The sequence below is a fragment of the Anomaloglossus baeobatrachus genome, chromosome 12, assembly GCF_048569485.1.
Source record: "Anomaloglossus baeobatrachus isolate aAnoBae1 chromosome 12, aAnoBae1.hap1, whole genome shotgun sequence".
NCBI classification, from domain to species: domain Eukaryota; kingdom Metazoa; phylum Chordata; class Amphibia; order Anura; family Aromobatidae; genus Anomaloglossus; species Anomaloglossus baeobatrachus.
In genome coordinates this window covers 135,020,932-135,045,306 of record NC_134364.1, presented here as the reverse complement: position 1 = coordinate 135,045,306, position 24,375 = coordinate 135,020,932, and the positions used below count along the sequence as shown (strand labels likewise).

At 46.7% G+C, this 24,375-nt stretch overlaps 1 protein-coding gene across 1 annotated transcript in view; it reads right to left on the bottom strand.

The window, feature by feature from the left end:
• The window catches only part of VPS39 (VPS39 subunit of HOPS complex), a 184,840-nt gene that overhangs the window by 17,083 nt on the left and 143,382 nt on the right, over window positions 1-24,375 (bottom strand). Inside the window, exons 22-23 of the mRNA XM_075330479.1 lie at window positions 12,450-12,599; window positions 4,309-4,443 (exon numbers count right to left, since the gene is read on the bottom strand). Coding sequence (XP_075186594.1) covers window positions 4,309-4,443; window positions 12,450-12,599 — 285 coding nt within the window. The remainder of the gene's footprint in view (window positions 1-4,308; window positions 4,444-12,449; window positions 12,600-24,375) is intronic.

Sequence of the window (24,375 nt, the reverse complement as noted above, 5' to 3'; positions counted from 1 at the left end):
GAGCCCCTCAGGGGGATGGGGAAGGAAAGCAGCATGTGGGCTCCAGCCTCCGTACCCACAATGGGTACCTCAACCTTAACGAACACCGCCGACATAAAGTGGGGTGAGAAGGGAGCATGCTGGGGGCCCTAGTATGGGCCCTCTTTTCTTCCATCCGACATAGTCAGCCGCTGCTGCTGACTAAACAGTGGAGCTATGCGTGGATGTCTGACCTCCTTCGCACAAAGCAGAAAACTGGTGAGCCAGTGATCCCACTGGGGGTGTATAGCCAGAAGGGGAGGGGCCTTACACTTTTTAGTGTAATGCTTTGTGTGGCCTCCGGAGGCAGTACTATACACCCAATCGTCTGGGTCTCCCAATGGAGCGCCGAAGAAATTACATTTTTAAGCTTCACAGTTACTTTATGTGAGAATGAAAAATGTACGGTTATAGCAGAACATGGAACCACAGTTTCTTATGGAATTTCTGTCGAATGCAGCAGTACCCCAATAGGTGGTTGTACACTATTTTTTGGGCACACGGCAGGGCTCAGAAGGGAACGAGCACTATTTGGCCTTTGAAGCATACACTTTGTTTAAATAGACTGTGAGCACCATTTGCAGAGCCCCCGAAATGCCAGAACAGCAAAAACCCCAGAAAGTAACCTGTGAGGTGCAAATACTAAAAGGTTCCGTTGCCAGATCAAGGACCCAAGTGGCTACTTGCTTTTTGGGGGTGAGTTGACTTTTTTTAGTACATTTTGGGGACATAACATTTTTTGATTGCTTTAAATAAGGATAATATTACATTTTTCCCGTGCACTTTGCTGAGCACTAATGACCGGGTTTCCAGCTAAATCCCCAAAAATAAGATTTAAACGGAACCGCAGTGGCACCACTTACTATAGAGACCGGTGGAAACATTTTGGACCCCACCTGGCTTCTGATTCAGAACTTCCCAGAATATACTGACAGTTATACATACAGGCCATGTTTATTCTTTGCAACTTTTGCACAGTAAACAATATTTTACAATAATTACAGTTAGGTCCAGAAATATTTGGACAGTGACACAAGTTTTGTTATTTTAGCTGTTTACAAAAACATGTTCAGAAATACAATTATATATATAATATGGGCTGAAAGTGCACACTCCCAGCTGCAATATGAGAGTTTTCACATCCAAATCGGAGAAAGGGTTTAGGAATCATAGCTCTGTAATGCATAGCCTCCTCTTTTTCAAGGGACCAAAAGTAATTGGACAAGGGACTCTAAGGGCTGCAATTAACTCTGAAGGCGTCTCCCTCGTTAACCTGTAATCAATGAAGTAGTTAAAAGGTCTGGGGTTGATTACAGGTGTGTGGTTTTGCATTTGGAAGCTGTTGCTGTGACCAGACAACATGCGGTCTAAGGAACTCTCAATTGAGGTGAAGCAGAACATCCTGAGGCTGAAAAAAAAAGAAAAAATCCATCAGAGAGATAGCAGACATGCTTGGAGTAGCAAAATCAACAGTCGGGTACATTCTGAGAAAAAAGGAATTGACTGGTGAGCTTGGGAACTCAAAAAGGCCTGGGCGTCCACGGATGACAACAGTGGTGGATGATCGCCGCATACTTTCTTTGGTGAAGAAGAACCCGTTCACAACATCAACTGAAGTCCAGAACACTCTCAGTGAAGTAGGTGTATCTGTCTCTAAGTCAACAGTAAAGAGAAGACTCCATGAAAGTAAATACAAAGGGTTCACATCTAGATGCAAACCATTCATCAATTCCAAAAATAGACAGGCCAGAGTTAAATTTGCTGAAAAACACCTCATGAAGCCAGCTCAGTTCTGGAAAAGTATTCTATGGACAGATGAGACCAAGATCAACCTGTACCAGAATGATGGGAAGAGATAGTTTGGAGAAGAAAGGGAACGGCACATGATCCAAGGCACACCACATCCTCTGTAAAACATGGTGGAGGCAACGTGATGGCATGGGCATGCATGGCTTTCAATGGCCCTGGGTCACTTGTGTTTATTGATGACATAACAGCAGACAAGAGTAGCCGGATGAATTCTGAAGTGTACCGGGATATACTTTCAGCCCAGATTCAGCCAAATGCCGCAAAGTTGATCGGACGGCGCTTCATAGTACAGATGGACAATGACCCCAAGTATACAGCCAAAGCTACCCAGGAGTTCATGAGTGCAAAAAAGTGGAACATTCTGCAATGGCCAAGTCAATCACCAGATCTTAACCCAATTGAGCATGCATTTCACTTGCTCAAATCCAGACTTAAGACGGAAAGACCCACAAACAAGCAAGACCTGAAGGCTGCAGCTGTAAAGGCCTGGCAAAGCATTAAGAAGGAGGAAACCCAGCGTTTGGTGATGTCCATGGGTTCCAGACTTAAGGCAGTGATTGCCTCCAAAGGATTCGCAACAAAATATTGAAAATAAAAATATTTTGTTTGGGTTTGGTTTATTTGTCCAATTACTTTTGACCTCCTAAAATGTGGAGTGTTTATAAAGAAATGTGACAATTCCTACAATTTCTATCAGATATTTTTGTTCAAACCTTCAAATTAAACGTTACAATCTGCACTTGAATTCTGTTGTAGAGGTTTCATTTCAAATCCAATGTGGTGGCATGCAGAGCCCAACTCGCGAAAATTGTGTCACTGTCCAAATATTTCTGGACCTAACTGTATTTACCTTTGCCTCCACATATTCTGAGAGCTGTACCTATTTTTTCCATTTTTCTGCCAACAGAACCATATCTGGGCTTGGTTTTTTGTAGAACAGATTTTCAGTAACCGATTTTTTTTCGCATACACCTTTTTGCTCAATTTTTATTTCATTATTAGTGTGTCAATATGATGAAAAGCTACATTTTTGGCATATTTGTTTTCTATGCTGTTCACCTTACAGAGTAAATAAGGCAGTTTTATCGTCTGGGTCGTTCTGGATGTGATGATACAGGTATGTGTACGTATATTAGGATTATCTCAGTGATGGTTGTGGTCTGCCCCAGGCTTGCTATAGACTAAACGATTGTGATTTGCCAATTATAAATATTCAGGAACTTATTAATCATTACTTTAAGTTATTTTTATTACTTTTATGTTCTTTTATGAACATAAGCTCTAGTACGTTTACAGGTGTGAACCCTTACAAATAATATTTAGTACTACGGTAGTTAGTATATTTTGTGTGTAAAGGGGGCTTTACACGCTACGACATCGCTAATGCGAACTCGTTGGGGTCACGGAATTGGTGACGCACGTCCGGTCGCTTTAGCGATGCCATTGCGTGTGACACCTATGAGCAATTTTGCATCAGTGCAAAAACGTGCAAAATCGCTCATCGGTGACATGGGGGTCCATTCTCATAAATCGTTACTGCAGCAGCACACATCGCTCCGTATGACACCGCAGGAACGAGGAAGCTCTCCTTACCTGCCTCCCGGCCGCTATGTGGAGGGAAGGAGGTGGGCGGGATGTTCGTCCCGCTCATCTCCGCCCCTCCGCTTCTATTGGGCAGCGGTTCAGTGTCGCAGCTGTGACGTCGCTGTGACGCTGAACGAACCACCCCCTTAGAAAGGAGGCGGTTCGCCGATCACAGCGACGTCGCAGGGCAGGTAAGTACGTGTGACGGGTCTGGGCGATATTGTGCGGCACGGGCAGCGATTTGCCCTGTTGCACAACAGATGGGGGCGGGTACCCATGCTAGCGATATCGGTACAGATATCGCATCGTGTAAAGTAGCCTTTAGTCTCTGGCAGAATAAGGTCGGTCACAGGTCAGACACAAGTTTGAAATTTCCACCTTTTGCTCCCTAAAACGTTTTATTAGACAGTCGTCGGACAACCGATTGTGTAGCCGGCAGCCAACTCTTGCGACTTCTTGCCAGAAACAATGAGTGCTCCTGTGCTCCTATCGGAGAGCCACTGTCAGACTAGTCCGGCTGTAAACAACTCTCCCCGCCAAAGAAAATGATCGGCCGCTGAATTAGGTGGATAATCGCCCCTCTCTGCCAACCTATCAATCAGAGGAGAGTGGAGTGGTCTCCATATGCATTCAGCCGTTCTACAGGCTTTTTGTTTGGGGGAAATAAAGTCTTTATTTCAGAAATATTAAAACAACCTTTTAAATATGTTTGTTAATACCAGTTATATATGTATGGGGTATGAAATTACTTTCTTATTTATGCAGCTCATTGGTGTAAAAATTGTCCAGAAACTCCAGGTAGTAAAAGTAAAAAGGAGAAATACATAAAATGAGACATTTACATTTCTTTTTCATGACATTAAATCTTTTTTTTGCGTGTGTTGATTGAGCACTTACTCTCAGGAACTCCGAGTGCAGAAGGTTCTTCAGGACCTGATTGAATCTCTTCCTTTGGGCATTCTCCTCCAGCACTTTCTCAAGAAAGATCTGAATCTCTCGGATCTGTGTGTTAGCTGGTAATAAGTCTATGGCCTGTAAACAGCCAGAATGTTAAATATATCAATTCATCAAAGTGGCACAATGGTTTTAAAAATCTGTGTAACGTACGAGTGTAGGGCATCTGCACACAGCTGGAACCAAGAAACAAACAAGTTTACATACTAGCTAAAAAAAGACATCTGCAGGTTGTTCCCTCCGCTCTCTATACAGACACATCTGCAGGTTGTTCCCTCCGCTCTCTATACACACACATCTGCAGGTTGTTCCCTCCGCTCTCTATACAGACACATCTGCAGGTTTTTCCCTCCGCTCTCTATACAGACACATCTGCAGGTTTTTCCCTCCGCTCTCTATACAGACACATCTGCAGGTTTTTCCCTCCGCTCTCTATACAGACACATCTGCAGGTTTTTCCCTCCGCTCTCTATACAGACACATCTGCAGGTTTTTCCCTCCGCTCTCTATACAGACATCTGCAGGTTTTTCCCTCCGCTCTCTATACAGACACATCTGCAGGTTTTTCTTTCCGCTCTCTATACAGACACATCTGCAGGTTTTTCTTTCCGCTCTCTATACAGACACATCTACAGGTTTTTCTCACTATCTGACATTAAATCAGAATAAATCTTTCCTGTTTTAGGTCAATTAGGAGCCAAAAGTATTTCTATTTGCCAAATGTCATAATAATGAGAGAGAGAGGTGGTTTTCAGGCATTTTTATTACTTTCTGCACAGTGAAAGTTTCCTTAGGCTGTGTGCACACGATGCGTTTTTTACCGCGGAAACGCTGCGTTTTGAACCGCAGCGTTTCAGTGGCAAATTGCATGCGTTCAGCTTTCCCAGCAAAGTGTATGGGAAAGCTGAAAAATCAGTGCACATGCTGCGTTTCTTTCCGCAGCGTTTTGGATGCCAAAAATCGGTGCGGAAAGAAAAGCAGCATGTCACTTCTTTTGTGCGTTGTGGCTGCGTTCTCTCCCCCATTGAAATCAATGATGCGGGTCAGAACGCAGCCACAACGCATGGACCTGCTTTTTTGTTGCGGTCCGCGGCCTTTGTCGGCACGCCAGAACGCAGGAATTTACCTGGAAGTGAGGTCAAGAGGTTTCCTGTTGACCTCACTTCCTGGCAAAGCCCCCGGTGTCGCCAAAGTGCCCGCCCCGACCCCCCTCCCGAAAATCCAACATGGCCGCGCGCACAGTAGCGCACCGGCCGCCCTGCTCCTATGATTTCTGTCGCATGTGCAATAACACATGCGACAGAAAACTGTTCCCCAGGCCCTGCCCGTTCACCCCCTATTCCCCCCGGTGTCATACATACCTGTCCGGTCGCAGCGCTGCTCCCCCGCGGCCCCCTCCTCCTCCTTCACAGCAGACGCCGGCCGGTCACATGAGCAGAGCAGCTGACAGCCAGCACAGTGTTCAGTGTGAGCTGTGCTGGCTGCTCGCACTCTGCAGCTGTGACCTGGGGAGAGTGGGTGCAGATTTTTGCACCCACTCTCCTCAAATGGAGGGTCTGCCCTCCTAGAAAATGGGGGATACGTTTCCTGAACGTGCCCCCATATTCTAGAAGGTCCAGAGGCGACGTGGGACATCCATATGGATTTCTGCGGACCCATTTTTTTTTTATTAAATTGGAGAACAAGGGAATGATTTGGGGAGTGTTTTTTCTAATAAAACATTTTTTGTTGTCTTTTTTTGCTTTTGTTTACTGTCAATTAGTTATGTCGGGTGTCTGATAGACGCCGTGACATCACTAATTGCTGGGCTTGATGCCAGGTGACATTACACATCTTGTATCAACCCCATTTATTACCCCGTTAGCCAACGCACCAGGGCGCGGGATGAGTTGGGGCGAAGCGCCAGGATTGGCGCATCTAATGGATGCGCCACTTCTGGGGCGGCTGCGGCCTGCTATTTTTAGGCTGGGAAGAGTCCAATAACCATGGCTCTTCCCACCCTGAGAATACCAGACCCCAGCTGTCAGCTTCACCTTGGCTGGTGATCTAATTTGGGGGGACCCCACGTTATTTTTTTTTTTATTCTTTATTTATAAATTAAAAAAAAAAAGCCTGGGGAGCCCTCCAAATTGATCACCAGCCAAGATGAAGCTGCCAGCTGTGGTTTGCAGGCTACAGCTGTCTGCTTTACCCTGACTGGCTATCAAAAATAGGGGGGACCCCACGCCATTTTTTTCATTTTTTTATTTTTTTTTTTTTATTGGATAAATACTAAGCTAGGCACCCTTTAGTGCCACATGAAAGGTACTAAAGGTGCCAGCTTAGAATATGCAGGCGGGGGTAGGACGTTCTATATATTTGACATCCCTTCATCCATTGACGCTTTTTAGGCTGTGTGTCTACAATCAGGGTTTGCAGCGTTATGGGCGCTGAGTGTTTTCCCTGCGTCCATAACGCTGCGTTGTGCAGTAGAAGCACAGTGGAAGGATTTTTGGAGATCCCATGCCCACTGTGCTTCTTTTCTCCGCAGCAGAAACTGACCGGTAGCGTGGCTTCCCGAGCCTCAGCATGTCAATTTATGCTGCGGAGACGAGTGTTCTCTGCAGGTAGCATAGAGCTCCACAGCAGCCTGAACCCAAATCGTGGGCATGGGCAGCTGCAGGAAGGCTGGCACTGTGTACTAGACGCCGTGTCGCTGGATCATGGCCACATAGCCTTAGGCCCCTTTCACACGTCAGTGATTCTGGGACGTTTGTGCTTTTTTTTTTAAACGTACCAGGATCACTGACATACGCAGACCCATTATAATGAATGGGTCTGCTCACACGTCAGTGATTTTTCACTGCACGTGTCTCCATGCGGCGTACCCGCGTGTGCGTGATTGCCGCATGGAGACATGTCCATTTTTTTCTGGCATCACTGATGTCCCACGGACCACGCAGTGGTGTGATCCGTGAAACACATGCCAGAAAAAAACGTGCTTTTAAAATAAAAATCATTTTTACTCACCCGGCTCCAGCGATGTCCTCTGCAGCCCGTCCTCCCTGTTCCTTCTGTGCCGGCTCATTATTGTCGCGCATATTCATGATGCACGACACAGCCGACCCGGAAGCACCTGCTGCGGGGGTCAGCGCCGGCCGGATGCTGCACCGCGGGAGCGATCAGCACCATGGAGAGCGGGAGCGGGTGCAGGTGAGTTAATCTCTAAGTGCAATCACGGGCCACGGAGAACGGAGCCCGGATTGCACTTAGACAACCCACGTGTGCCGTGATTCACGGCACACGGAGGGACATGTGCGTGTTTTACACGCCAGTGAAAAACGTCAGTGTTTTTCACTGACATGTGAAGCGGGCCTAAAAGTGAGAATATTGTTGCTACAGCAACATTTTGGGTGAAGTAGCTGTGGATTCAAAATGCTTAATATACTCCTGAATAAAATCCTTGATGGGTGCAGATTCCAAAATGGGGTCACTTGTGGGGGTTTTCTGACGTATAGGTACCTAAGGGGCTTGGTGCGCGAAGTTTATTTCAACTTTTCCAAAATTCAAATGGTGCTCCTTCCATTCCAAGCCCTCCCATTTATCCAAACAGAATGTGGAGAAGGAAATGACATCACAGGTTTTTTTTTTCCAAAGGTCTGTGTTCAACCAACTTTATTATCACTGACAAGTCTTAAAAAACGCACCTAAAAAAACGCATGAAAAACGCATGAAAAACGCATGAAAAACGCATGAAAAACGCATGCGTTTTCGATGCGTTGTTTCTCAAAAAGCATTGTTTACAATTCTCCCCTCTGCCAGAGGGTGCGTTTTTTTCCGCGCGGAAAAAAAAGCAACGTGTGCACATACCCTTACAGTAAGAGCACTATGCCTTTAAACAATATGGGACCGCCCATATGATGATGTCATGTGTTTGGAAGCTTCTGATAGGTTTACTGGCAACATCTGAGTTAATTAGAGACACACCTGTGGATGTATTGTAATGCACACCTGAAACACACTTTGTGTTTCAGGTGTGTCATCATGGGAAAGTCAAAAGAAATCAGCCAAGATCTCAGGAACAAAATTGTGAACATGCACAAGTCTGGTTCATCCTTGGGTGCAATTTCCACATACCTGAAGGTGCCGTGTTCATCTGTACAAATAATTATACGCAAGTACAAACAAGATGTGAATGTCCAGCCACCATACCACTCAGGAAGGAGACCAGTTCTGTGTAGCAGAGATGAATGTGCTTTGGTCAGACATGTGCAAATCAACCCGAGAACAAAAGCAAAAAACCTTGTGAAGATGCTGGCGGAAGCTGGTAAGATTGTGTCATTATCCACAATTAAACAAGTACTGTATCAACATGGGCTCAAAGGCCGCTCTGCCAGGAAGAAGCCATTTCTCAAAAAAAAAAAAAAAAAAAAAAAAAGACAAAAACAACAAACAAACAAAGAAGCTGGATTAATGTTTACAAATGCACACAGGAACAAAAACCTTTATTTCTGGAGCCATGTGCTGTGGTCTGATGAAACTAAAATTGAATTGTTTGGCCAAAATGGCCATTGTTACATTTAGAGGAAAAAAAGAGGAGATTGGAAGCCTAAGAACACCATCCCAACTCTGACACACAGAGGCGGCAGCATCATGTTGTGTGGTTATTTTGCTGCAGGAGGGACTGGTGACTTCACAAAATAGATGGCATCATGAGGAGAGAAGATTATGTGGCAAAACTGAAGTAACATCTGAAGATATCAGCCAGGAACTTAAAGCTTGGGTGGAAAGGGGCCTTCCAAATGGACAATGACCCGAAGCTACTGCCAAACTGGTTACAAAGTGGCTTAAGGAGAATAAAGTCAATGTTTAGGAGTGGCCATCATAAAGCCTTGATCTCAATCCCATTGAAAATTTATGGGTAAAGCTGAAAAAGCCAGTGCGAGCGGCGACCTGCAAACATGGCTCAGTTACATCAGTTCTGTCAGGAAGAATGGGCCCAAATTCCTACCAACTATTGTGAGAAGCTTCTGGAAGAATCCAAATGTTTGTCCCAAGTCAGTGTAAGGGCAATGGTACTAAATACTAACGAAATGAGTGTAAATTTTTGACTTTGCAGAAATTAATAAAAATGCCTTAAAACATTCTCTCTCTCATTATTCTGGCATTTGGCAAATAGAAATAATTTTGGTTCCTAATTGACCGAAAACGGGAAAGGTTTATTCTGATTTGATGTCATAGTGAGAAAAACCTGCATACAGTGGTGCTCAAAAGTTTACATACTCCAGCATATTTTTTTGCTTTCTTGGCCTTTTTGTCTGAGAATATGAATGATAACACACAATCTTTTTTCCCACTCATGGTTAGTGGTCCGGTGAAGCCATTTATTGTCAAACTATTATGTTTTCTCTTATTAAATCATAATGACAACTAAAAACATCCAAATCACCCTGATCAAAAGTTCACACACCCCAGTTGTTAATACCGTCTATTGCACCCTCTAACATCAGTGATAGCTTGAAGTCTTTTGTGGTAGTTGTGGATGAGGTGCTTTATTTTCTCAGATGGCGAAGCCACCCATTTTTCTTTGTCAGATGGTAAATCTGCCCATTCTTTTTGGCGCCTCCAGTTCCTGTAAATTCCTGGGCTTTCTTGCATGATCTGCGCACTTGAGTTCTCTCCAGAGTTGCTCAATGATATTGAGGTCAGGAGACTGAGATGGCCACTCCAGAACCTTCACTTTGTTCTACTGTAGCCAATGACAGGTCAACTCGGCCTTGTGTTTTGGATTAGTCAAGTTGCAAGTACATCGAGTACATCTCATGCACAGCTCCTGGGCTGATGAGTGCAAATTTGCCTCCAGTATTTGCTGATAACGTGCTGCATTCATCTTTCCTTCCATTTTGACCAAGTTTCCAAGTTTCTCAGGTTCTGAGAGCGTCTGCAACCGGCCTCTTCCCTGCTTTTTTAATGCACACGTTTGAATAAACCGGATTTGTATGCTTGAGCCATGGACTGTGCCGCTGTTTTCTTCTTACTTGAATAATCACATTATCTTTTAGCAAAGACATAAAAGGATTCAGGCATTTTTGATAGCAGGAATAGATCAGTGTGCTGGTGAATTCTTCACATATGAAATGCTAATTTATTTTGGGTAAAGTCATATCAGATCTTTCAGGTTTTGCCATTAAATGATAAATGTATTTTCTAATGACTTTTCAGAATGAATTACTGTGTGTGCACATGAGGAGTAACACTATATCTGGCCATTATATGACTTGTATTCTGCATTTTCACCAATTTTCCCCTCTACAAGTTCCAGCTCTAACTTGCAATTGATTCTGATCTGGGTGGAGAAGGCAAGCGGCTCTGATGTCTCCTATACAGAGCACGCAGAGAGGGGTTCCTGCTCTTCATTCATATTTAGCTCTTACAGACAAGCTGCAGAGCTGAGCTATATTGATCTGAGAGCAGCTCTGATGTGAGGTAAAAGACTTGTTAGAAGGCTCAGAATGAGGTTTCTGTCTCCCTCTGCATGTTTTTTATTCTCAAGCCTCACTTGTGTTCGGATGTCCTCTTCGGCGTATAATGGGCTGTCACATAATACCACAGTAAATTCCTCTTGATTCATATGTTCATGGCAGTAATGCAGATTCCATTTTTCACATATTCACTCTTGCATATAGCTATTGGATTTTTCAAGTCAGTATTCACATAGCAGTTTCTGCTATTTCATGTATTCCCCTTACATAGTCACTGGTGTGCATACCTTATCTCCCCATAGTGATGTTTTTTTTATGTTTTTGCACCCAGTTCGGACTTAGAATGGTGTTCCAAACGTTATTCCTATTTGTTAGTATTTTTTCGTTTGTGAACCCTCCCCAACCACACCTATTGCCAATCCATATCATACGCATAAATAGCCTGGGTCTCAGCTTCCCATACACGGTAAGTTTTTTAACTGCATGAGAGGACACACACAAGCTAGGGACCCCAGCGTAGAGAAATACTTTGGTGTAGTGTTGGGGCTCTATTGCATTGATCAATTCAGTAGCTAAATTTCTCTTGATTCATATATTCATGGCAGTAATGCAGATTCCATTTTTCACATATTCACTCTTGCATATAGCTATTGGATTTTTCAAGTCAGTATTCACACAGCAGTTTCTGCTATTTCATGTATTCCCCTTACATAGTCACTGGTGTGCATACCTTATCTCCCCATAGTGATGTTTTTTTAGGTTTTTGCACCCAGTTCGGACTTAGAATGGTGTTCCAAACGTTATTTCTATTTGATAATACCACAGTGAGGCGGCACTCCGTCTTGTCTGAGCAAAACAGATTTTAGCTGTGGATAACAGGTTCAGGAGGCAGTTGGGAGGGGAAGAAGTATCCTACAAGTAGGGAAGTAAGCAGATTTCTAGGATACGATAAAGTGTCTTAAGTTCACCTGTACTATCGATTTATGCAAAGTTAGAGTTCTCATGTATTTGCAAGCTTATCTGGCATAGCCATTATGTGTCCTGGATATGTAGATGCCATGATGCTAGTGGGACCAGAGCCTTAGGGTATGTGCGCACGTTGCTTTTTACCTGCTTTTTACCTGCTTTTTTGCTGCTTTTTCTTCTGCGCTGTTTAATGCCAAAATGGATGTGTTCTTCTATTCAAGCAAAGTCTATGGGAATTTGGGTTTCTTGTTCACACTATGTTGTTCAAAATGCTGCCTTTTTGAGGCAGAACTTTGGTCAAAAACTCAGCTTTTCAAAGAAGCAACATGTCAATTGTTTTTGCCATTTGGGTTTTGCACTGCAAAGCTGAGTTTTTGACCAAAGTTCTGCCACAAAAAGGCAGCATTTTGAACAACATAGTGTGAACAAGAAACCCAAATTCCCATAGACTTTGCTTGAATAGAAGAACACATCCATTTTGGCATTAAACAGCGCAGAAGAAAAAGCAGCAAAAAAGCAGGTAAAAAGCAGGTAAAAAGCAACGTGCGCACATACCCTTAGATATGAAATGTTCCTCTTTGGTCATCTAAAATTATTTAAACAATACTTTTACGTGTCCCCACAAAACTCATTTGACAGAAGTGGAATACGCGTTACCTTAGTGGTGTTCAGTTTTGCGTGATGCTGCTCCAGCACGGCTAAGGCTGCAGATATGTTAGGAAGAGCCAAAACCTGTTTCATTTTAATAGGACCCAAACAATGGCCATCAGGTGGAGACAGGTACATTCTGATCAGAGATAAATAAACCTACAATGAAACACAAGAACACAGGGTCAGCTTTGCAGGAGCACGAGACTGTTCTGCATGTGTGAGCAGCTCATCTTATGGCTCCTATTAGGTTTATGATTTACATCCAGCTAAAGCTTTGCCGAACATGAAATCTAAGGAGACCTGCGATCAGCAAACTAGGACAAGTAATAGTGCAAATTAGGGTTCCTGTGATCGTGCACTGGGGAATGTGGTAAATGGGGTCTGTGGATAATATTAGCGGCTACTGCTACCCTGTGTTATATGGCTTATTGCAACATGGATTCTCATCAGTATCAACATGCATTTTTACCAGTATCTCACCATATCACTAATTGCATTTTATAAAGTGAACATATTAATATTTAGCAGACCTTGGGTCATCCTATTGGTTTGGCCCTCCACATCTGTCCCAGTTTCTAACATGACCCCTTGTGAAGATAAATTGCTCACCCCTGCTAAAATGAAAAGTGTCTCTCGGTAATGAAAGAAAAATATTTAATGTAAAAATACACTATTATGAATAAATTGATAATTATCTAGTCAAGCACCTTGTCACAGTTGGGGTACCGTGGGAATCGATAGCTGCGACTTCAGGTGAACTCACTGACGTCACCGCTCTCACAGCTGCAGCTCAATCGGCGTGTCACGCAGGCTACAGTGCTCGGTCACGTTTTCTAATGTGTCCGTGCACTGCAACCTCAGGATGTAGCAGAGCCGAGATCATTGTGGTGTGGATTGTGCCAGATCTGCGGGGTGTTTTGGTTATAAATTGGGTTTTGGTTTTTTTTTTACATTTTTCTCTGTGCTTTGTATTCATTTATTTTTACTTACACGATTAGTAATGGAAGGGGGGGTCTGATAGACCTCTACCTATTACTAATCCAGTGCTTCATTGCAGCTGTAATATTTTGACACATCACAGCGGTCATTAACCCCTTATATTACCCAGATTGCCACCACACCAGGGTAATTTGGATGAGCTGGTTAAGCGCATCTAATGGATACGCCAATTCTGGGGCGGTTGCAGGATGCTATTTTTAAGCTGGGGAAGTCCCAAAAATCAAGGGCCTCCCCACCATGAGAATACCAATCCCCAACTGTCTGCTTTATATGCGCTGGGTATCAAAATTGGGGGTTACCTTATGGCTTAATAATTACAAAAAAAAAAGCGTGGGGTACTCGTATTTTGCTACACAGCCAAGACAAAGCACACAGCTGAGGGCTGCAGGCTCTAGCTGTCTGTTTTATCTTTGCTGAGTATCAAAATACAGGGACCGCATGTCATTTATTCCAATTATTTATATTTACACTCCACTTCTGAGACCCAGAAAGCTAGTGTAAGGGCAACCAATCACATACACCAGCACAGAGGGTGGGCGGGGGAAGCAAGGAATATTCATAAGGTTTAATGAGCAGTCCCTGAAGCAGAGTGACAGCCATGCGGAAACTCGATAAATATAATTGTCCTGCATTAAACCCCATTTTACTTCCTTTTGCAGCCCCCTAGGCCTTATTAACACCATTTTATATCCCAAAAGTTCGGGCACCTATAGACATCTATGTGGTTTGGAATCCAGTCTCAAATCTGACCACTGAATGCTAGCTACAACATGCCAGTCATTATTCTGGTCAGCCTCCGCATATAAGAACCAACGAGTGAGCATGGATGTCTGACATCTGTGAGGTTCTACTAAAAACTTTCAGGAATAAACCAAAATGAGCAGCGGCAGTGATGTCATAATTAGTGTAAGCATCCCGCTTCTGTGTCTACTCAAATGCTCGTTGCTCACAATTTAAGAGGAAGCTTTGCATATGGACCAGGAGAAAGTAAACATGGTGCTTCGTGCTTGGAAATCCTGACTGCTTACCCTGATAATGCTGCTTGCTTAGACAGTGCTTAGACACTGAGGCTTTCTGCAACCCCATGGGGGCGGCTGTCCCGCAGTACTCAGTCCCAGCCACCACTATATTTTCTAGTGTGCCGTCCCTCTCCTAACACCAGTACATGTCCCATAACATCACCTGTGCCTTAACTACAGCAGTTAGGTTGCAGAAGTATACCTACAGAAGGACAGTAAAGCAATGAACCTTGCCTCTATGCCTCTAGTACAAAATTATACCTCCTCCAGAAGCTATCCCTACATTGAGTGCAGCTACAGTGGTATTAATAGGAAATAGAATAGATGTAGGCCTGAAAAGGAGTTTTGGTTTTAGGTTGCAGCAGCAAGGACTGTAACGCAATAAACTTTGCCTTTATGCCTATAATGCAAAACTATCCCTTCTTCAGCAACTTTCCCTGAATTTTTTTTTTTGCTAAGAACAGTATTAATAGGGAATAAAATAGATATAACACTGATAAGGAATATGGTCTTAGGTTGCAGTAGCAAAGGTTGTAAGGCTATATCCCTGCCAAAATGACTAATGCACGATGATCCCTCCTCCATCAGCTCACCTAACACTAATTGTAGCCAAGAGTATTATTATTATTAAGAATAGAATAGATTTGAATTAGCACTGAAAAGGACTTTTGGGTTAACGTAACAGCAGCAAGGTCTGCAAGGCTAGAATCCCTGCCTGCATGCCTCCAATACACTATCCCTTCTCCAGCAGCTTGCCCTACACTAGATGCTGAAAAGAACGATATTATAGAATAAATTTTTTACTTTGCAGCAGTAAGGACTGTAATGCTCGAATCAACATAATACACGCTCTTCTCCAGCAGAAACTCTCCCTACACTATTTCATGGTACAGTGCGCCGAGCGTGGTGTCACCAAGTCTTATACAGCATTACTGTGATTGGCAGGCAATCCCCACATGATTAGTGACTGAAAAACAGCTGCAAAACATGCGAGGCGGGGACTTCAGCGTGGCACCAGAGTACAAGGATACTTGAGTACAAAGCGTGCCGACCACCAAAATGCTCAACTGAATACTGAGCACACACACATCAAAAAAATAATACATAACAGAACATCCTGTGTCAGGTCGCTATGTATAATGCTGGCTCAGGAGGTGAGCCTGCCTCATACCCAGCTGTCGCTGGCATTACACAGCCAGCATCTGTACTCCTTAGATGCTGCCGTCATTCTCTGACAATGATATTTAAATGGTTCAGTGCTGGGGGAGTACCAGTCCATACTCTGTAATTGAATGGTGCCAATAAGTTAGCATTCGTGATGAGCAAGCACCATCTTACTCAGTACTCTTAACAAGCAGTCGGGAAGCACAAACGGGCTTGACTTTTGTACTGAGTATAATGGAAGTCCATAGGAAACTTAAGCAATATCTTCCGGAAAAGTGCTCGAGTTTCCCATTGACTTCCTTTACGCGTGTTACTCATCACTAGCTGTCATGACAGTGAGGAGCTGCCAAAGGCCCACATACCGGTCATGACCGTGCTTATATGAAAACCAGCCTGTGCTGCTCTTCATAAGACAACAATGTGCCTTAATAACGTCTTGGCTTCCCTAGTACATAAAAACCAAGTACGGTTCATCACAGATAAACAAGTAATAAATGTTACACATTAATCACTAAGTAACACATCCAAACCCCACAGACTCTGCTGGTGCCAGAAACAGAGAAAGCCTCTAACAACCTCTTCTAGAAGCATCATGATCAAACCCTTCCGTCCCGGCATTCCACTGACTATTCACAGCATCACTACATACTTTACACTTCCCCTGATGCTCAAAATGATGGGAGACGTCGATGGCATTTTTTGTATGACAGTCTTGGGTGGACGCTGCTGGAATCCTTAACTTACATTATTGTTGCTCTATAGGATTGGTGAACCCTGCTGTGGAGTAAAACAAGCTCCAGTCCTCAGGACCCCGGACAGGTCGTGGTTTCAGGATTTCCTTACCATTGAACACTGATGGAATCATTCTCAAGGCATCACCTGTGCAATACTAAGAAAGAAGGGAATTTTGTTTACTTACCGTAAATTCCTTTTCTTCTAGCTCCAATTGGGAGACCCAGACAATTGGGTGTATAGCTTATGCCTCCGGAGGCCACACAAAGTATTACACTTAAAAGTGTAAAGCCCCTCCCCTTCTGCCTATACACCCCCCGTGCATCACGGGCTCCTCAGTTTTGGTGCAAAAGCAAGAAGGAGGAAAACTTATAAATTGGTTTAAAATAAATTCAATCCGAAGAAATTTCGGAGAACTGAAACCATTCAACATGAACAACATGTGTACACAAAGAACAACAGCCCGAAGGGAACAGGGGCGGGTGCTGGGTCTCCCAATTGGAGCTAGAAGAAAAGGAATTTACGGTAAGTAAACAAAATTCCCTTCTTCTTTGTCGCTCCATTGGGAGACCCAGACAATTGGGACGTCCAAAAGCAGTCCCTGGGTGGGTAAAAGAATACCCCGGTAATAGAGCCGAAAGATGGCCCCTTCCTACAGGTGGGCAACCGCCGCCTGAAGGACTCGCCTACCTAAGCTGGCATCTGCCGAAGCGTAGGTATGCACCTGATAGTGTTTCGTGAAAGTGTGCAGGCTCGACCAGGTAGCTGCCTGACACACCTGCTGAGCCGTAGCCTGGTGCCGCAAGGCCCAGGACGCACCCACGGCTCTGGTAGAATGGGCCTTCAGCCCTGAGGGAACCGGAAGTCCAGAAGATCGGTAAGCCTCGAGAATTGGTTCCTTGATCCACCGAGCCAGGGATGATTTGGAAGCCTGTGACCCTTTACGCTGGCCAGCGACAAGGACAAAGAGTGCATCCGAGCGGCGCAGGGGCGCCGTACGAGAAATGTAGATTCTGAGTGCTCTCACCAGATCTAACAAGTGCAAATCCCTTTCACATTGGTGAACTGGATGAGGACAAAAAGAGGGTAAGGAGATATCCTGATTGAGATGAAAGGGGGATACCACCTTAGGGAGAAATTCCGGAACCGGACGCAGAACCACCTTGTCCTGGTGAAACACCAGGAAAGGGGCTTTGCATGACAGCGCTGCTAGCTCAGACACTCTCCGAAGTGATGTGACTGCTACTAGGAAGACCACTTTCTGCGAAAGGCGTGAGAGAGAAATATCCTTCATTGGCTCGAAAGGTGGTTTCTGAAGAGCCATCAGCACCCTGTTCAGATCCCAGGGTTCTAACGGCCGCTTGTAAGGAGGGACTATGTGACAAACCCCCTGCAGGAACGTGCGTACCTGTGGAAGTCTGGCTAGGCGCTTCTGAAAAAACACAGAGAGCGCTGAGACTTGTCCCTTAAGGGAGCCGAGCGACAAACCTTTTTCCAATCCGGATTGAAGGAAGGAAAGAAAAGTGGGCAAGGCAAATGGCCAGGGAGAAAACCCCTGATCAGAGCACCAAGATAAGAATATCCTCCACGTCCTGTGGTAGATCTTGGCGGACGTTGGTTTCCTAGCCTGTCTCATAGTGGCAATGACCTCTTGAGATAACCCTGAAGACGCTAGGATCCAGGACTCAATGGCCACACAGTCAGGTTGAGGGCCGCAGAATTCAGATGGAAAAACGGCCCTTGAGACAGCAAGTCTGGTCGGTCTAGTAGTGCCCACGGCTGGCCCACCGTGAGATGCCACAGATCCGGGTACCACGACCTCCTCGGCCAGTCTGGAGCGACGAGGATGGCGCGGCGGCAGTCGGACCTGATCTTGCGTAACACTCTGGGCAACAGTGCCAGAGGAGGAAACACATAAGGGAGTTGAAACTGCGACCAATCCTGAACTAAGGCGTCTGCCGCCAGAGCTCTGCGATCTTGAGACCATGCCATGAATGTCGGGACCTTGTTGTTGTGCCGGGACGCCATTAGGTCGACGTCCGGCATCCCCCAGCAGCAACAGATCTCCTGAAACACGTCCGGGTGAAGGGACCATTCCCCTGCGTCCATGCCCTGGCGACTGAGAAAGTCTGCTTCTCAGTTTTCTACGCCCGGAATGTGAACTGCGGATATGGTGGAGGCTGTGGCTTCCACCCATAGCAGAATCCGCCGGACTTCCTGGAAGGCTTGCCGACTGCGTGTTCCGCCTTGGTGGTTGATGTATGCCACTGCTGTGGAGTTGTCCGACTGAATTCGGATCTGCTTGCCTTCCAGCCAAGGCTGGAACGCCTTTAGGGCAAGATACACTGCCCTTATCTCCAGAACATTTATCTGAAGGGAGGACTCTGGCTGAGTCCAAGTACCTTGAGCCCTGTGGTGGAGAAAGACCGCTCCCCACCCTGACAGACTCGCGTCCGTCGTGACCACCGCCCAGGATGGGGGTAGGAAGGATTTCCCCTTCGACAATGAAGTGGGAAGAAGCCACCACCGAAGGGAAGTTTTGGCTGCCTGAGAAAGGGAGACGTTCCTGTCGAGGGACGTCGACTTCCTGTCCCATTTGCGGAGAATGTCCCATTGAAGTGGACGCAGATGAAACTGCGCAAAAGGAACTGCCTCCATTGCTGCTACCATCTTCCCTAGGAAGTGCATGAGGCGCCTCAAGGGGTGTGACTGACCTTGAAGGAGAGATTGCACCCCTGTCTGTAGTGAACGCTGTTTGTCCAGCGGAAGCTTCACTATCACTGAGAGAGTATGAAACTCCATGCCAAGATATGTCAGTGATTGGGCCGGTGTCAGATTTGACTTTGGAAAATTGATGATCCACCCGAAACTCTGGAGAGTCTCCAGAGCAATGTTCAGGCTGTGTTGGCATGCCACTTGAGAGGGTGCCTTGACAAGCAGATCGTCTAAGTAAGGGATCACCGAGTGTCCCTGAGAGTGCAGAACTGCTACTACTGTTGCCATGACCTTGGTGAAGACCCGTGGGGCTGTCGCCAGGCCGAAAGGCAGTGCCACGAACTGAAGGTGTTCGTCCCCTATGGCGAAACGCAGGAAGCGCTGATGCTCTGGTGCAATTGGTACGTGGAGATAAGCATCTTTGATGTCGATTGATGCTAGGAAATCTCCTTGGGACATTGAGGCGATGACGGAGCGGAGCGATTCCATCCGGAACCGCCTGGTTTTTACGTGTTTGTTGAGCAGTTTTAGGTCCAGAACAGGACGGAAGGATCCGTCCTTTTTCGGCACCACGAACAAGTTGGAGTAAAAACCGTGACCCTGTTGCTGAAGAGGAACAGGGATCACCACGCCTTCTGCCTTCAGAGTGCACACCGCCTGAAGAAGAGCATCGGCTCGCTCGGGGGGGCGGAGATGTTCTGAAGAATCGAGTCGGAGGACGAGAGCTGAACTCTATCCTGTAACCGTGAGACAGAATGTCTCTCACCCAACGGTCTTTTACCTGTGGCAGCCAGGCGTCGCAAAAGCGGGAGAGCCTGCCACCGACCGAGGATGCGGTGTGAGGAGGCCGAAAGTCATGAGGAGGCCGCTTTGGGAGCGATTCCTCCGGCGGTCTTTTTAGGACGTGACTTAGACCGCCATGAATCGGAGTTCCTCTGATCCTTCTGAGGCCTTTTGGACGAGGAGAATTGGGACCTGCCCGCGGACCGAAAGGATCGAAACCTCGATTGCACCTTCCGTTGTTGAGGTCTGTTTGGTTTGGACTGGGGTAAGGATGAGTCCTTTCCCTTGGATTGTTTAATGATTTCATCCAATCGCTCACCAAACAGGCGGTCGCCAGAAAATGGCAAACCGGTTAAGAACTTTTTGGAAGCAGAGTCTGCCTTCCATTCACGTAGCCACATGGCCCTGCGTACTGCCACCGAATTGGCGGATGCTACCGCCGTACGGCTCGCAGAGTCCAGGACAGCATTAATGGCGTAGGACGCAAACGCCGACGCCTGAGAGGTTAAGGACACCACTTGCGGGGCAGACGTACGTGTGATTGCATTAATCTGCGCGTGACAAGCTGAGATAGCTTGGAGTGCCCATACGGCTGCGAATGCTGGAGCAAAAGACGCGCCGATAGCTTCATAGATGGATTTGAGTGAAGCCCCATCTTCTACTGCAACTATGGATCTAGCCGCCAGTCTGGAGACTGGAGGATCCACCTTGGGACACTGAGCCCAGCCCTTGACAACGTCAGGGGGGAAGGGGTGACGTGTATCCTTAAGGCGCTTGGAAAAACGCTTATCTGGACAAGCTCGGTGTTTCTGGACTGCCTCTCTGAAGTCAGAGTGATCCAGAAACGTACTCATTGTACGCTTGGGAAACCTGAAACGGAATTTCTCCTGAGAAGCAGACTCCTCAATTGGAGGAGCTGGGGGAGAAATATCCAACATTTGATTGATGGTCGCTATAAGGTCATTCACTATGGCGTCACCATCAGGTGTATCTAGGTTGAGAGCGGCCTCAGGATCAGAATCCTGATCTGCTACCTCAGCTTCATCGTCCAGAGAGTCCTCCTGCTGAGACCCTGAACAGTGTGATGAAGTTGAGGGAATTTCCCAGCGAGCCCGCTTAGGCGGCCTGGGACTGCGGTCCGTGTCAGAGACTTCATCCTGGGACCTATGAGTCACCCCAGGAGCACTTTGTTGCTCCAAATGAGGGGGGCCTGGGGTCAATGATTCAACAGTGCCCGTGGCCTGAGTTACCGGTCTGTACTGCAAGGCTTCTAGTATCTTAGCAGACCATTTATCCATACTCTCAGAAAGTTTGTCAGCAAATACTGCAAACTCCGTCCCTGTCACCTGGACAGTGGTAGCAGGTGGTTCCACCTGGGCCACCTGTAGCAGAGGCTCCGGCTGAGTAAGTGCCACAGGGGCCGAGCATTGCACACAATGAGGGTCGGTGGAACCTGCCGGTAGTATAGCCGCACATGAGGTACAGGTTCCAAAGTAAGCCTGTGCTTTGGCACCCTTGCTTTTTGCGGACGACATGCTGTTGTCTCCTCTGAGTACAATCCAGGAGGGTATATAGTCAAAAATCAACAGTGCGACTGTCCAGTGTAAATGTATAGCATATAAGCATATATATATATGTACACTTCGGCACTCAGTGGGGCCAGCACCTCAGGTGCTGCTTACCAGCCGCTCAAAGCGGTTGTGTGATCACCAGATTCCCTGCCTGGGCCTCCCAGAGCCGTGTTGTCTCTCCTCTCCAGCGTCAGAAGTGCTGACAGGAATGGCTGCCGGCGTTCTGTGGGGAGGAGGGGGCCGTGGGCGTGCCCTAGAAAGTGCGGGAATCTGGTGCCCCACGGTGCTCAGTGAGGGGGAGGAGGATACAAAGTATGCTCCAGCCCTCAGCGCTGACGTCCTGTGCAGCGTCCCGCCCTTCCCCTGACTGGCAGGCCTGGGGGCGGGAATATGCGATACTAGGCCGCAAAAGCCGGGGACTAAAGTTATAAGCGCGGCCGGCAAATAAGCGCGGTCGGCGCGGTAGTCCCCGGCGCACTAACACACCCAGCAGCGCTGCAGTGTGTAATGGCACAAGCGCTCCATGCGCGGTCCCCAAGGGGACACAGAGTACCTCACAGTAGCAGGGCCTTGTCCCTGACGATACCCGGCTCCTGTCCAGCAGATTCCCCAGGGGCTGCGGAGGGAGCACGGTCCCAGTGCCTGGAGATTAGGATCCCACTTCACCCAGAGCCCTTAAGGGATGGGGAAGGAAAACAGCATGTGGCTCCTGCCTATGTACCCGCAATGGGTACCTCAACCTTAACAAACACCGCCGACCAGAGTGGGATGAGAAGGGAGCATGCTGGGGGCCCTGTTATGGGCCCTCTTTTCTTCCATCCGACATAGTCAGCAGCTGCTGCTGACTAAGATGTGGAGCTATGCGTGGATGTCAGCCTCCTTCGCACAAAGCATAAAAACTGAGGAGCCCGTGATGCACGGGGGGTGTATAGGCAGAAGGGGAGGGGCTTTACACTTTTAAGTGTAATACTTTGTGTGGCCTCCGGAGGCAGAAGCTATACACCCAATTGTCTGGGTCTCCCAATGGAGCGACAAAGAAATCATGAAAACATGAGCTATTGAGGGCCGTGAGGACTGGCATTTGGAAACCACTGTTTTAAACAAGAAATGAGCAAATCTATTAGTGGGACTCTGGTCCACTGGACACGTCAATATTCCACGGACGGGAGCTCCGTGAGCTGCCTCCTACCTGCCGAGATCCCGAGAGAGGTTTCTGATTTGCAGGCCCAGCATTTCTGTTAGACTAATTGTGTAGTGTGGCTACAGTCTAAAATATATCACATACAAGGTATTGGAATTTAAAAACTATAAACGTTTTTGTTTTTATTTTATTGTTTAATTTTGGACATTCTGTATATGCGCCCACGGGGAAAGTGTCCTGGGGATATATCCGCAGGAGCTCCCAGAAATCCGCAGCACAGCTTTGTCTGTTTCCATGCTGCGGTTGTATTGCGGAATGTCCTGCGGATATGCTGCGGTCATTCTGCCCTGAGGAAGGATACAGTACCATGGCTTCAGCACTGCATCCTCAATGCAGAACAAGTGCTGAGTGATCGGGGACTTCATACTTACCTCCATCACGCAGCACTTCCCTCTCCGGCCGTGTCTGTCTGCACATTGCAGGAGAAGGTGGGCGGACCTGAACTTGCTCTGGCTGTCACATGACCGGAGCATCGTGCAGGCCCCGCCCACCTCCTGCTGCCCGCTCCTGGCTCCACCGCGCTCCTCTGCACCGGAGGAAGTGACTCCGGTGTCTTCAATCAAGGCAGGTAACTATAGGATCGTGCGGAAAAATCCGCAGGAATAATTCACATGCTGCAGATTTTTACACAGGGAAATATGCATTATTTCCACTACGGAAAAAAACGCAGCATGGGCACAGCAGTTCCAAAATGCCTAAGGCTATGTACCCACACTGCGGAAAATTTGCGGAATTCGCCGTGATTTTTTCGCGGAAATTCCATGGATTTTTAAAAAATCTGCAGTACAGCGAGTCCCCAGCCATTTCTAAGGCATTTTGGAACTGCTGTGCCCATGCTGCAGTTTTTTACGCAGCGGAAATAATGCGGATTTCCCTGCGGAAAAATCTGCAGTATGTCAATTATTTCTGTGGATTTTTCCACAGGATCCCATACTTACCTGCCTTGATAGAAGACACTGGAGTCACTTCCTCCGATGCAGAGCGCGGTGGAGCCAGGAGCAGCTGGTGGGCGGAGCCTGCACGAGCTCCAGTCTTGTGACAGCCAGCGCTAGTTCAGGTCCGCCCACCTCCTGCAATGTGCAGACAGACCCAGCCGGAAAGTGAAGTGCTGTGCGATGGAGGTAAGTATGAACTCCCCGACCACTGCAGCACTTGTTCTGCATTGAGGATGCAGTGCCCAAGCCATGGTACTGTCAGTGCAGAATGACCACAGCATATCCGCAGGACATTCCGCAATACAACCGCAGCATGGAAACAGACAAAGCTGTGCTGCGGTTTTCTGGCAGCTCCTGCGGATATATCCCCAGGACACTTTCCCCGTGGGCACATAGCCTTAGGCTTTTGTCATGTCTAGATACATTTTAATTAGTAATGTTGAGTGCATTTTATTAGTATGTCTTGTCTATGTGTTCGATATACCGGGGACACCCTGGCTGGGACACCTCCCGGCATTAGTTAAGTGCAATAATGTATGAAACAGTTTTAGGTTTGAGAGACTTCTGTTGCGCCAATTCTAATTAGTTTAGAAGTTGGAAATGGCGCTTTGAATCTTGCAACCTGATGCAGGGGACGGACAGATCCTGAAACGTGTTCTTTCCTTATAATAAAAACAATTTAACCACCTGAAGTTGGCAGAGCTCAGTCTACAGCAGCGCCCTTGTCACGTCGAGCCCTTGTCTTCTTACTATCCCGGTCCCATGGTTGAGCAACCGGTGGGGGCGGCAGTTGTGAGGAGGCTGGTGCATTTA